The sequence below is a fragment of the Dipodomys spectabilis genome, unplaced genomic scaffold (assembly GCF_019054845.1).
Source record: "Dipodomys spectabilis isolate Male_0828 unplaced genomic scaffold, ASM1905484v1 ptg000147l, whole genome shotgun sequence".
In the NCBI taxonomy this organism is placed as follows: Eukaryota; Metazoa; Chordata; class Mammalia; order Rodentia; family Heteromyidae; genus Dipodomys; species Dipodomys spectabilis.
Window position 1 is genome coordinate 16267973 of NW_024870824.1, and position 14247 is coordinate 16282219.

General features: G+C 51.9%; 1 protein-coding gene across 1 annotated transcript; it reads right to left on the minus strand.

The window, feature by feature from the left end:
* Nucleotides 1-1682: 1682 nt before the first annotated feature.
* Il17b (interleukin 17B) lies at nucleotides 1683-5760 on the minus strand. Its single transcript, XM_042692221.1, has 3 exons — nucleotides 5740-5760; nucleotides 3638-3930; nucleotides 1683-1914 (listed from the first exon to the last, which is right to left on the minus strand). Exons 1-3 carry the CDS (start codon nucleotides 5758-5760, stop codon nucleotides 1683-1685), a joined length of 546 nt encoding a protein of 181 aa, XP_042548155.1.
* Nucleotides 5761-14247: the final 8487 nt, after the last annotated feature.

A 14247-nucleotide genomic window follows, 5' to 3' on the forward strand; every position in this document is an offset into this window, starting at 1 on the left:
TGTCCAGCTGGCATAAAAGTATTTTCTATGTGTCTGGAACCAGGCCGAAGTTTCCAGAATGATTTTAACCAGGATCCACTCTAGAACAATACCAAAAAGGGTAAGTTACTTACCACCCCCGACAGGCACATACCTAACCACTGGTTTTTTAGGAATTAGACACTTGAACTATTCAGTGCTAAAGCTGCTGTAAGCTGACTAAAGCCCAAGCAGCCAAGTAAGGCTGTGAGCCTTGTGGCAGTTAACGGCAAACTCAGAAAATAGCCTGAGCCCCTCAGCTGTCTGGGGGGCAGGAGGGTATTTTTAGACCCTAGGACAGCTGATTGGGAATTTGCTGTGGAGTTAGAGGGCCCAGGGAGGAAGATTGAATTACTGGGGGCCAAAGGGGGGAATGGAATTAGAGTTGAGGGGCAAGAGCCTTCCATGAGCAGGATGAGTCCGTCCCAGAAAAGTTCTGACACTATCCAGTGGCTTCCCCAAAGGTGGTCCCAGGCCAACTGCAGCTGGTCACCCAAGAGAGACTCTGCTAGAAAAGAAAAAAACCACTCCATAAAAATGAAAACTTGCGGGCTGGGAAGGTGGCTCAGTGGTAGAGCGTATGCCTTGCATGCCAGAGGCCCTGGGTTCGATTCCTCAGCACCACATAAGCAAAAAGAAAAAAGCCGGAAGTGGCACTGTGGCTCAAATGGTAGAGCCCTAGCCTTGAGCTGAAGAGCTGAGGGACAGTGCCCAGGCCCAGAGTTCAGGCCCCATGACTGGATCCAAAAAGAAAAAAAAAAATGAAAACTTGCTGGATGCTGGTGGCTGACGCCTGTAGTCCTAGCTATTCAGGAGGCTGAGAATGGAAGCTTGAAGACAGCCCAGACAGATAAATTTCAGAGACTCTTGCCTCCAGTTAACTAACAAACTTGCAGAATATGGTGTGGCTCAAGTGGTAGAGCACCAGCCTTGACCAGAGAAGCTAAGGAAGAGCTCAAGGCACTGTGTTCAAGTCCTAGTACTAGCATACACAATAAAGGAAGAGGGAAAGACAGGAAGGAAGGGAGGGAGGGAGGAAGAGAAAGAAGGGAGGGAGGGAGGAAGAGAAAGAAGGGAAGGAGGGAAGGGAGGAAAGAAGAGAGGGAGGAAGAAAAGAGAACGGAAGAAAGGGAGGGAAGGAAGGAAGGAAGGAGAAAAAGAAAAGGAAACTATCAACGCCCACTTAAATCTAAACCTCTAGATGAACAGCCCTCCGAAAGTCTGAGTGCCCCTGATAGCAGCACAGCAGAACGGGTTGGAAATATGGCTGGCTGAGTGATCACGGACCCTGCTCCATGCTTGTGAGTGCTTGTTCAAAGCTAGGCTTCCTTGGTCCAGAAAAAAGAAAAGAAAATATACGCACTGATGTGAAGATTAGGGGTCTGATGCCCAGGCGGGAGCCGCCTGCTGTTGTGGCCCAAGCCTGAGCTGCAGGGAACCCCAGATCTGAGGGCCCCTCCCTGCTCAGGAGGCCGGCTTTCAGAGAGGCGCTTTGCAGGGGCCTGGGGCTGCCTGGGCACCCGGCTCGTCCCTGGTCAGCCCCTCGCGGGGCTGTGCGCACAGCTCCAACACGGCAGAAGAACGCCACTGCGCACACGGGAGCGGAAAGCAATGCTTTATGGAGGCTGGGGTGAGGGGGCGCCTCCCCGCCGAGCGGGGCCGGCTCAGAAGATGCAGGTGCAGCCCACCGCGATGGTCTCCATGACGGCGCGCTGGCGGCACGGCCCGGCGCGCGGGGCCGGCGGGCAGAGGCGGCGGCGCACGGGCACCTGGCTGAACACCGGCACGCTCACCATGCTGCGGTCCTCCTGCATGGTGAAGGGGTTCACGCAGCCCAGGCACAGGCACCGCGCCTCGGGCAGGTCCGCGGGCACGCGGCTGGGGTCGTGGTTGATGCTGCAGGGGCGGGGGGGGGGGGGAGAGCACAGGGTGAGGGGGTGCAGAACGGGCAGATCGCCCCGGCCCAGCGGTCCCCACCCCTCCCCTTCCCCTACGCCCACAGGCTTGCTTGGTCAGGCCTTCGAGGACGCAGAGTTCACGCACCAGCTTCCCTGTCATCCACCCAGAAGCTCACCCCAGGCCTAGACAGAAAGTGCGGCCAGACTGCCAGAGGCTTCTCCTCTGCGCCTCCTCCACTCTATTTACCTTGGGGGGGAGACTCTGATCTCCAATTCACTGCCAAAAAGCTGGAAATGCAAGTGTGGCTCAAGTGATAGAGCACCAGCCTTGAGTGACAAGGCTAAGCAAAGCAATGAGGCCCCACGGTCAAGCCCCAGTATTGGCCCGTGCGCGCACACACCACACACACACAAGCAGAACCTCCTAGGTTAGGATCTACTACAAAATCCCTAAGATGTTTGTGGCCTTTGTAAAACAGGGAAGTCAGAATCTGGAGGGGCCTTACTGACTTTCGCCACTGTCACATTCCTGGGCTGCCCAGTACAGTAGCTACTGGCCACATGAGCAGGCTTAAATTTAAATCCTCTAAACTCAGCGTTTCAGCCTCCTTAGATGCCTTGACATTGCTCAGTAGCCACGTAGGGTAAATGGCTACTCTGTTTGACTGTATACCGCTTACCATTCAAGTCAGCATTGCTATTCTAGGATTGCAGCATGGAATCCAGGAGGCTGCAAAATCTGTGGCCTAGGCAGTTGAATGAGCACCCCTCAGGGGCAGATTTTTCTTTATCTTTATCATTGTAGACCCTGTCCTTTCTGGTTACCAGCTGCTGAGCTAGGAGCTAGAACCAAGATCAGCATTTTGGTCACCTAGGACATTAAGAAATTCCTAGGTCAGGGCTGGGAAGGTGGCTCAGTGGTGGAGTGCTTGCCTTGCATGCCTGAGGCCCTGGGTTCGATTCCTCAGCACCACGTAAGCAAAAAGAAAAAAAGCCGGAAGTGGCGCTGTGGCTCCAGTGGTAGAGCGCTAGCCTGGAGCTGAAGAGCTGAGGGACAGCACCCAGGCCCAGAGTTCAGGCCCCATGACTGGACCAAAAAAAAAAAAGAAAAAAGAAAAAAAGAAATTCCTAGGTCATTCTGTGGCTGTGAACTTGGTACCTGTGGCTCACACCAGTAATTCTGGCTACTCAGGAGGCTAAGATCTAATGAAGTTCACAATGTGAATTCTAAGAGATTCTATCACCAAAATAACCAGAAAAGGGCTGGGCTGGTGGAGTGACTCAAGTGGTACAGCACCAGCCATGAGCAAGCACGCTGAGCAAGGGTCCTGGTTTTAACCCAATGGGACATGGAACCCTTAGATGAATCTGATGCAGCTGTTAGGAGTTCCCCATCTAGCACGAACAACTAAATGAACACAGCCAGCAATAAATACAGCAAGGAAGGGCTGCAGCTAGGGGGTTGGACACAATGCATTGTGGGAAGGCCTCACAGACACCCTGCACAGATATCTTCTTATAGCAAGACTACAAAATAGGTATCACTACCACTGCGGTTTACAGGTGGGGAAACAGGATCATCCACTGACCCAAAGCCTCCTAGATACTCAGAGGCAGAGCCAATATTCCAACCCATGCATTCAGGTGACAGAAGCCAACATCTTGACCGTTGCAATGACAGGGATGGTGGGAGAGCAGCCATTGCGTCCTAGTCCACCTACCTGTAGCCCCAGGGTGACAGGCTCCTCTTGTTGGACAGCCACAGCTGCAGGTTGACCTCACACTTCCTCTTGGCCGGCTCGGAGCTGTTCCTCAGCTGGGCCACCATCTCACCAAGATTCCTCTCATACTCCTCCATGCGGGTGAAGGGCTTCACCCGAGATACCAGGTCCAGCGGCACTTGGGGAGGCCCAGTGTCCTGGGAGCCAGGGCGTCCCTGCCCCTTCCTCTTGCCCCCTTTGGGGCTTCTGGGCTGGCCCAGCCCCAAGAAGATGGAGATAGCAAAAAGGATAACCTGAAGAGAAAAGTGGGATGGCCAAGTCTCTTTGAGCCCAGGGTCAGGGTTCAGGAAAAAGAAAGGAGAGGCAAGCCCTCCATGTGGGCTGCTTCCCCTACCCGACCAGGCCCCGACCTGGTCTCTGGTATAGAGACACTTGGTGAGCACCAGGTTTCATGATGGGCACAGAGACACCTTCTTGACCCAGCTTGAAACCCCTCCCACCCACTCTTCCATCGGCACTACCTCGCTTTCCTTGGGCTCTACAGTTTCCTAACTGAACTTTCAAACCAGCTCTAGCTCTTCTGCCAAGGGCAGCCATTTGAAATGTAAATTGGATGACATCACCTTCTAGCTTCACATCTTTCCCAAGGTACCCCTGGTCTCCCCGGGCCCTTCCTCCTTTCCCTCCTTGGACCCCACCTTTCTGCCTCCTTTCAATTACTTGCTCTCACCATACTCCCTTCTGCCACGGGATCTTTGCACAGGTCTGTATCATCAGAGTTCTGCCTTTCCCCTTGTAATATCACTGTCTCAGAGATGCTACTGGAACTCTTACTAGGTTGCTTGCCTGACTTCAATCTGTGATTCTTCGTTGTTAGGGAGAAGGGCTTCAATTCAGGGTCTGGGTGCTATCCCTGAGCTTTTCTGCTCAAGGCCAGTGCTCTACCACTTTGAGCTACAGAACCACTTCTGTTTTTCTGGTAGTTAATTGGAGATAGGCATCTCATCGACTTTCCTGCCTGGGCTGGCTTCAAACCATGATCCTCAGATCTCAGCCTCCTGAGTAGCTAGGGTGACAGATGAGCCACCAGCACCCGGTTGTGATTCTTTTATTTGTCTGTTCCCCATTGACAGCACTGTGTGTCTAGATTCACTATCTTATCTCCTGGGCTTGCCTCTGCCAGCCACTTAACACTCAGAGAGACTGTGGATCGAGGCCCTGTGAAGCTCAGTCCTGCTCCATAGTCCCAGAGGAAAAACAGTGTTAGCAACAAGTGTTGAGGGGAGGGGCTGAAGACTGGTGGTTTCTCCTTAGCCTAGACCAGGTTCTGCTTGCCATGTCCCACTCTCGTCCACCCATCCCTCCCACCCAGTGGATCCCATCAGCCCCTGATGAAGAACCAGGAGAGAGAGGAAGGGACCTGGGAGAGGTAGAGCTGACAGAGCACCCCCTAGGTCCTGAAGCTCACCAGGCTCCATACCTTCCTCATAGCCCTCACCTCAGAGCATAGAGGCAAGGGGGGAGGTGAGGGGGCTGATGTCTCCAGGTGACCCAACAAGTCGTGACCCTAGCAAACAAGTTCTGGCATAGTCCCTCTGTGCAGAGCCATTTCCTGGCACAAAATCCACCACAGACATTCAAGTTGCTAAATTCTTCCCTTTTGGTCTTAGTTTCTGGTGCCAAAAAAACATCTAACAATAGGCTCTCTCATCCAAGCTGCCCACATGACATTCCTGAACTCAGAAGCCCCTTCCTTCCCTTTCTGTATGGGAAACTGAGTCTGAAGGACTTGCCCAAGGTCATTCAGCCTAGTGGATCCAAGGAGCCAGGCCTGGGAAGATCCCTGGGCCTCCATCTGCCTTAATTCCCCACATGCCTGGGCCTAAAAGAGCTGAGTGTGGATGGGCTGAACCTAGATCAGGCTGAGCCTGAGCTCCCAGCCATAGCTGAAGCTCTGAGACCAGTCTCCGCTTCTCCCTGGAGGACAGAGGAGAGAGCTAGCTTCTGCAGATTCCAAGGCAAACAGAGATGGCCATTAATCAGGAGGAGAGAAAAGTTGAAGCCTAGAGAGGGTGGGGGTGGGGTGGGAATGAGCCACGTACCAGGCTGTGCGGCCAGTCCATCCCACCAAGCCGGCCGTCAGGCTGCAGCTGCTGCCCGCCCGGAACCCCAGATGCTGCCGTGGAGAGAATGGCAGTGACAGGATGGAACTCAGCAATTATAGCTCGACAGGGGGCTGCTGGGGGCGTGGGTGGGTGGGCTCACCATTAGCTGGGAGCCTTGGGCCCCCAGCTGGCTGGGCCTAGCACAGCGGCAGCCGGTGAGGGGTGTGAGGGCAAGCCAGGAGCTGGGCTGAGGTGCCCAGGGGCTGTTGACCAAGGGACAATGCCTTGTGTGTCTGGCAGGGGCCCTGGCCGGTGGCACCTCCGCCTGTGGCCTGCGGCTAGCCATCCGGCCAGCACCCACAGGCCCAGCTAAGACAATCAGCTTCGTTTGATTTGGAGATGGCAAGGGGCTGAGGATGGAGGAGGGATGGGCTGTCGGTTGGTGAGGAGGTAAAATGTTCTCAGCGTGTGTTGGCCAAGAACAGGACCCAGACCCCAGATCCCCAGGAAACTGCCTCCAACCCTCTATCCTGGAGCAGCCCCAGGAGAGCTGACCCACCCCTGTAGCTCCTGGGCAGGGAAACTGAGGGCTGAGTGGAGAGAGGAGGTTGCACAGTGAATTGGAGGTGACAGAGCTGAGGGCTGAGCCTGGATCTACCCAGAACTCTATGCACTACTGCACGCTGTTTATCTTGGGATAGTTTCTGCACAGTGCCAGGCGGCTGTGAGCATGTTTCTGAAGCCTGTACCTCAAGCAGGCCAAGTTGCAGATCTGTGAGGGCCTCTGTCCTTCCTGGAGCAGTATGGTCCCCTTAGATGGAACGTCTCACCCGTGGGACCTGCTCCTGTGTGACTGCTTTGATTTTTTTCTTCCCTTCTTTGTAAGTGGCACTTGTGCCCAGGAATGCCATGGTCTGGCCCATTTGTCCCTGAAATGTTTCCGAGCCTCAGTTTTCATGTCTCTAGAATGGGAATAATGACAACATCCATATCTGAGTCCAGTAAACACTTGGTTGTTGATTATAAAAATGGCGATAAAATAGCTAGTCTCCAATAGCATATGCCTGTAATCCTAGCTACTCAGAAGAATGAGATCTGATAATCAAGATTTGAAGCCACCATTTGAAGTCCATGAGACTCTTGTCTCCAATTCACCAGCCAAAAGCTGATGTGGAGGTGTGGCTCAAGTGGTAGAATGCCAACTTTGATCGAAAAAGCTAAAGGAGAGTATCTTGCCCCTGAGTTCAAGTCCCAGTACCAGCACACTCAAAAAATTATTCTAAGATTATTTTATAACTTGTGTTGTTAACATGAGCTGTTCTAATTTGCATTACAGCCGTCCTCAAACTACCTCTCTCCTATGTACTCCTCAGGCTCTTCCAACAGGTGACAACGCCCTGCCTGGCCTTCCCAGATGGAAGCCATAACCCCATGAGCTCAGGTGACCTCAGGGTCCACAGACCTACCTTTCCAAGCAACACTGGGCAGAGCCTGTGGCTGAGGTCTCTCACCTTGAACCAACCCCAGTTGGAAGCAGAAGTGTGGATGGGATGAGGATGGGGGAGGGGGCTGTACACACACAGCCCTATACTGCCTTGTCTTGCTGAGGGCCAGTCTTGGCCATTTACAGAAACTGACTAGGGGAGGAAGGCTGGGCAAGAGGCACTCCTAGATGTCACAAGATTAATCTGTGTGGGGCCGATTTCCACAGCATAACTGAGGAGCTGGCAGGGCCTGGAGCTCAGAGAGATACCACCATATTTGGTCAAATACAACACAGGGCTCTGTTCTGTCCTTGGAAACTCCAGAGGGAGGAAGATGCTGAAAATACCTCCTTGGGCAACAACCCTCCCTCCCCCGCCACCAGCCACCTCCAGCCCCTCTGTCCCAGCCTCTCTACCACTGTCCTTCAAACCAATGACAGGGGGTGAATGGGAGCAACCTGGCTGCATTCTGTGCTGGCTCTTTGCTACCCTGTGTTGCTACTGCTGCTGTAAGGCCCCACAAACATGCAGCCAGGGGCCCTGCCCACCTCCACAGAAAGATGGGCAAGTTGAAAGATGGGTACTAGGGCATCCAGGCTTTCCCTGCTTCTAAGGACCACCCCTCCAAAAAAAAAAAAAAAAAAACTACCCCAAACAAGCAAAACATTAGTCTCCTTACCTGCTAACGTGCACAGCTTCCCATACACACACTGGAAGTTCAAGGCCTCCAGCCCTGGCAATTCTGGTATAAGAAACTGGGGATCTGTATTTTAACCCAAAGCGGGGACTACTGGCATCCTCATTCCTCAGCTAACTTGATACCCCACCCTTTATATTTCCAAAGACTGAAGCTAGTAAGGGAGAGACTTCTCCCCAGTCTACACAGCCAGTTTGGGAGATGAAAGCAGAATAAAATTTCTGCATCTTGACCCTGCTCCTTCAATAAAATATACACTAAGTAGCAGTGGTACTCATTGAACTCTATGCTTGAAAATGAACTATACACCTTGTAGATGGGGATGGGAGGGAAAAATTGGGAGAGAGCAAGGGAAGGGGTGGCATTGTCCAAAAAGAAATGTACTCTTTACCTGACTTTTATAACTGTAACCCCTCTGTACATCACCTTTACAATAACACACACACACACACACACACACACACACACACACACACACACACACACACACCAACAGCTCTGGCCAGGCTGGGCCTCCTTGCTGGTCTGGAGAGGTATCATTCTGGGGGTTATAGACCCCTCAAATGGAGATTCCTAGGCAGGTGCATAGTGAATAGTATTGGATTACCTATTCCTGTTCCATCTCAGGCCAGGACTGAACCCCTTCCTCCATCCTGGAAGAGACCACTGAAGGGTTGTGTTCTTATACCAGTGCTCTGAGTGTGAATCCAGGGAAGCCATCAGCCCCAGCCCCAGTGGTCAGTGCTAGGCCTGGGAAAGAGGTATCACAACCAGACTTCCTGGGGCTCCTACCCACAATTGAAGCTGGGGTCCTCAAGTCTTTACATGCAGCAGGTAGTGGGCAGAGTAAAGGAGGGCAGGGAAGATGGACAAATGGGCAGTGCCTGGACAGCAAGCAGGGAAGGGACTCAGTCTTCAACCTCACCAGGCACATTCACCACCAGGTGGCACCAGCAGAAAGCCAGACAGTCACAAAGAGTAGCAAACACTCGGAAACCTGGGCTTCAGCCCTGCCTGGAAGGGGCTTGGGACTGAACGTGGGTGGTAGTGTGAGTGGGTGGAATGGGTTTTCTGAGCAAGCCTGCTGCTGCTGGGGACCAGCATCCAGGACACCAGTGTCAGAACAGAAGTGGCACAGCAGCTGGGTGGGGCTGAGAGCTTCTGTGTACTGAGCCAAGGGATTGAGTGATGCCTCTACTCTGACCACCTATTACGTAGTAGGCCTTCTGTATTTAGCACCTGGGTACCATACTTCTCACAGAGTAGAAACTAGCGATAATAATAATAATAGCCCAGTGCTAATTCTTTCAGATGCATAGCCTATGATGATGGTATCCTAGTTTTTCCCTAAAAGAATGATGGGGAAACTGAGGTTCACAGAGTGTACCCAAAGTCACAGAAGAATTTACAAGGTGTTTATTTGATGTGTGCAACGCAAAGTGTGTGCCCAAAAGAGGAGAGAGGACTATTCATCTGATCACTGTTATACATCAAGCTCTGTGATGCCTTGGCCTCACCCAGTGTCTTTGAACAACCTGAGCCTCTCAAGGTCAGGCACACACGATGCCCAAGGCCGAACTAGAGTCTCAGGGTCAAGTTCAGGGTCCACCACTTGACAGAGTTCAGTTTCAAGTCTATCTGTCCCCTTCATAACCATTAGGAAAAGCACTTGACTCCTCCAAACCTTCTTTTCTTCTCTAAGATGGAGGTCATAACAACTTGGATCATAGTCGGTTGTTATGAGGATCAACTGAAAAAATGCATGTTAAGATTGTGGGTCAATGGCTCAGACTACTCAGGAGGCGGAGATCTGAGGATCATGGCTCAGAGCCAGCCCAGGCAGTCAACTCCTAGAGACTCTTATCTCCAATTAACTAGCAAAACTCCAGGAGTAAATCCATGGCTCCAGTGGTAAAGCACGAGCCTTGAGCAAAAAAGCTAAGCAAGAGTGTGGGGCCCCTGAGTTCAAGCCCCAGTACTGGCATACACACGTGAAAACAAGCAAGAGAGAAAGACAGAAAGAGAAAAGGACAGAAAGAGAGAAAGACAGAAAGAAAGAAAAAGGAAAGAAAGAAAGAAAAAAGAAAGAAAGAAAGAAAAAGAGAGAGAGAGGGAAGAAGGAAGGAAGGAAGGAAGGAGAAAATTCATGTCAAAGTGCTTTAGCACAGGGCACAGTGGCTGACAAAAGTTAGGGCCCAAAAGGCAGCTGCTATATTGTTAAAAAAGGTTTGAGTTGGACCTTCAGGAATCCTACTACTAGAATGTTCCTATTAAATAGATGGGCATTATGAAATGGAGAAGAGGCTAGACCCAATAGAGGAATGCAGACACCCCTACTCAGTGGGCCCGCTCTGGAGCCTCAGCTGGGTCAGCGGGACTTGGGGAGCTTGCTTCAAACATTGCCCACACGCACCCTAAGGCCAAGGAGGCTAGCAGGCATCTTGCTGGCTGTGGCCCAGAGGGTGCACCCCCAGGCGGTCCTGCCCCCCAGCTATGAGCCCACCCCACTCTCCCTCCTGGTTGGGAGTCCTTCTCCCAGGCCCATATTTGCACAAATGCCTGCCTCACTGCTCACTGCAGGGCCCCGGCCAAGAGGGGCTATTTTAAGCTCCCTGGACGGGAACATAGTTGGTGGGAACAATCCCAGCCAGCAAGCTTCCAGTTCTCAAAAAAGGGAAACATCTTGGTGAATGGGCAGCCCCTACAACATGCAAAGGGACTGTCAGAGCAGCATGACCCTAAACCCAGGTGAGGTGCCAAGACCTGAACCCCACCAAGGAATGTCAAGGAAATGTGAGCTGAGGCAGGATTCTCAGGTACTGAGATGCCCTTGCACCAATACCAGGTTTGTAGTTTGCAGACCGATTCTCTGCTATAGCTCGCATCTTCTTAGCCTTCACCATCCATAGGCCATTAGACATAGGAGACACATGGACAGTCCTACCAATGTAGGAACCCTCTAAGTGTCTTCTGGGGACCCCTCTCCTACCCAGAGGGAGCATTTCTCTCTGAAGATGCAACATTCCACTTTTTTTCTGGAATGGTGCTTCATATTTGGCCATTTAGGGCTGTTTCATGATTTGGTTTGCTGCATTCCTGTGTGTAATGTATGGTATTCTTGTAAATGAATGTGCCATTTTTGCATTTCAATTTTTGTATGTGAAAGCTCAGACTTAGAATTGGGCACCTGTGGCTCACGCCTGTAATCCTAGCTACTGAGGAGGCTGAGATCTAAGGATCATAGTTCAAAGCCATCCCAAGCAGGAAAGTCCATGAGTCTCTTATCTCCAATTAACCATCAAAAAAGCCAGAAGTGCTAGAGCGCCAGCCTTCAGTGAAATAGCTAAGGGAGAAAGCCCTAGCCCTGAGTTCAAGCCCCAGGACCAGCACACACACACACACACACACACACTCACACACACACACACACACACACACACACACACACACACACGTCTACACGTGTATGCAGACTTTGAATCCCAGACTGGCCACATAGCAACTAGGTCATCTGGGGTCTAGAGCTCCAGGGGAAGGGTGGGTAGTGACAGCACGCATGTACACTCCATGGCCTAAGGCAGGCACTCTTGATATGTTTTTATACGAGTTGTTCTTATCATTGCCCAATCAAGTATCATGGGTCCATGTTAGTCCATACAGTTCTAGAACATTCCAGAGTCTAGGAATAGAATGGACAGCCCTCAGGAGGAACAGGTTCCCCCTTACTCCCGCTCAGATGTTTCACAGAGGCTAGGGGACTTGCTGGAGGTGGCTGTGTTGAGGGGCTTGCAAGATGAAAGGGCGTTGGGCATCTGGAGCCTTAAAAGTTTCCTTTGGGGCCCCATGTGAGGCTGCCGTGCTTGCACCCGCCCAGAGCTGAAGCAGGAAGGAGCCTGAAGGAGCCTAAGCAAGCCAGCAGAAACCATGGAATAAACAGCCTGTCCCTGCAGAGCTGAGGCTCTGCGCCCACCAGCACATCCTCCTCTCAGTCCCAGGGGATGTTTATAATCTGGTGAGAGTTACAGGATGTCTGGATTTACAAGACGCAGAATTCTGACTTTCCCCTGCAAAGCTGTCAGCCCTTCCTCATGGTGTGTGTGTGTGTGTGTGTGTGTGTGTGTGTGTGTGTGTGTGTGTGTGTGTGTGTGTGTGTGTGTGTGTGTGTGTGTGTGTGTGTGTGTGTGTGTGTGTGTGTAGTGGGTGGTCCCACGGTCTAGCAGAAGGACACAAGAGGACAAACAGTCTAAGAAATGTTCTTTTCAAAATCCAGAGCCTCAACCCGGGGGGAAGAACCAGCCACGCAATGGGAATGTGTGAAGAAAAGGGTTGGCACTTCCTGTCTGCTTCCGAGAGAGGAGTCTGGAAGCAAGCAAGGCCAGGTGGGCAGGGGACTGCCTTCCACAGCTTGAGTCTGCCCCAGGCCTGATCCCTGAACATTGTGCTTGTGCTGGTGGCAATGCCACCAAATCTGCCATGTGTGTTGTTAAGTGATACAGGCAGAGCGCCTGGAACCCACATGACCACAGCAGCACTGGCTGAAGGCCACTCTGTGAGCCACTCTCTACTCACCTCCTGGGGGATAGGGAACAACTCTGAAAAATACTGCATCCCTGTAGAACGAGGAACATTGGCGACCACAGAGAAGGCTGTTCCTGACCTCCTGGCCCCCAGAAAACCCATCAGCTCTTAAGGCCACAGTGAATCACAACCCCAGCCTCCCTGAAACACTGATTGTGATCTGGGGTGTCTGGGAAGCCCGTGAACAGCATGCCTGGTGGTGACATAGGTATCTTGTCCAGTTCATTCTACCTCTGTGAGCTATGACCTTCAAGGCAACGCCTTGAACAATAGGGAGCCTTTGTCAGGCACTGGTGGCCCACGCCTATAATCTTACTACTTGGAGGCTGAGACCTAAGGATCATAGTCTGAAGCCAACCAGAGCAGAGAAGTTGGTGAAACTCTACTCTCCAGCTAACCAGAATAAAAGCTAAACGTGGAGCTGTGGCTCAAGTGGTAGAGTGAAAAACGAAAGGACAGCGCCTAGACCCTGAGTTCAAGTTTTCCCAGTAACAGCACCAAAAATTAAAACCAACTCCAACCTTTGAGAGTTCCTGAAAGAGGTTCATTCTTGTTAACAAATATGTATTGAGCACTCACTGCTTTAGGCACCAGAGATAGAGCAGAATACAAGGAGAGCAGTCCTGAGCCTCATTCTCGTGAAACGCAGCAGACCAGACACAGCTCTGACTTCAGGAGCAGCCGCAGCTCTGGGACCCTTGCTGGGCCCCTGTGCTCTCGGCTGTCTGCATCTCCTGCCTCCATGGGAACTGTTTGGTGCTCTGGGAAGCCCATGACCTCGGCCACTAGGGCATGTGGAGGAAGGTACTGTGACTCCAGAATATGAACTCCTGCCAAATTTCCATCGGAAGGTCAGTTCTCATAGATACTGTGAGGAAAGGGGAGGAGCCAGCCCATGCGGACTCTGGCCATTTCTGAAGTCAAGTTCCCAGGAAAGAAGCTCTGATCATAGCTCCGATATCAGGAGGAGCCCTGGGAGACAAATAGGGTCCCACTGAGGAGCCCAGCCCCGAGATGGCTGAGCCATTCTGCTCACACCTGTACAGTGTGAAGGCTCTCGTTTGAAAAGCACTTTCACATCTGTGACTATTTCCTTCCTCCATCCAGCCACGTGAAGTAAAGGTTGCTTATTTGTTTGTTTATTTTTTTTTTTTTGTCCTCAGGCTTGAACTCTGGGTCTAGGCACTGTCCTTGAGCTCATTTTGCTCAAGGCTAGCACTCTACCACTTGAACCACAGCTCCACTTCCAGCTTTTTGCTGGTTCATTGGAGATAAGAGTCTTACAGACTTTCCAGCCCTGGCTCACCTTGAACCACAATATTCAGCTCTCAGCCTCCTGAGTAGCGTGAGCCACCGGCACCTGGAGTGAAGTAAGGGTTTTGTAGAGAGGTAAAGAGGCCCAGGAATGTCGAATGAAGTATCTGCAGCCACATGGGAAAGGAGAAGGGAACAGAGCTGGTATGGCCTTTAGGCTCACTGTCAGCCACCACCTTCCCTAACCTTTGTCCCATCTTAGGAAAACTTAACCAGCCTCAGAAGCGGCAGTGGTTGGAGGTCGGTGCCTGGTCATCAGCGGTGTCCTCAGAGGACCAAAGGCCAGCCAAACCATGTGAAATGATTTGTATGGCCGCCTGCGCTCCACACACAAATCTGCTTTGGAGGGAATGTGTAAGACAAGATGGCTTCATGCCAGGGGATTTGCTCTCTGATTCAGCTCTGGAGAGAAGGCAGGGGTCAGGCTGACCC

Coding starts and splice junctions, on each gene's coding strand:
- Il17b (XM_042692221.1), bottom strand. CDS start 5,760: ATGGACTGGCCGCACAGCCTG. Junction 3,931..5,739: donor TGGACTGGCCGCACAGCCTG/GTACGTGGCTCA, acceptor TTTTCTCTTCAG/GTTATCCTTTTTGCTATCTC. Junction 1,915..3,637: donor CTGTCACCCTGGGGCTACAG/GTAGGTGGACTA, acceptor CCGCCCCTGCAG/CATCAACCACGACCCCAGCC.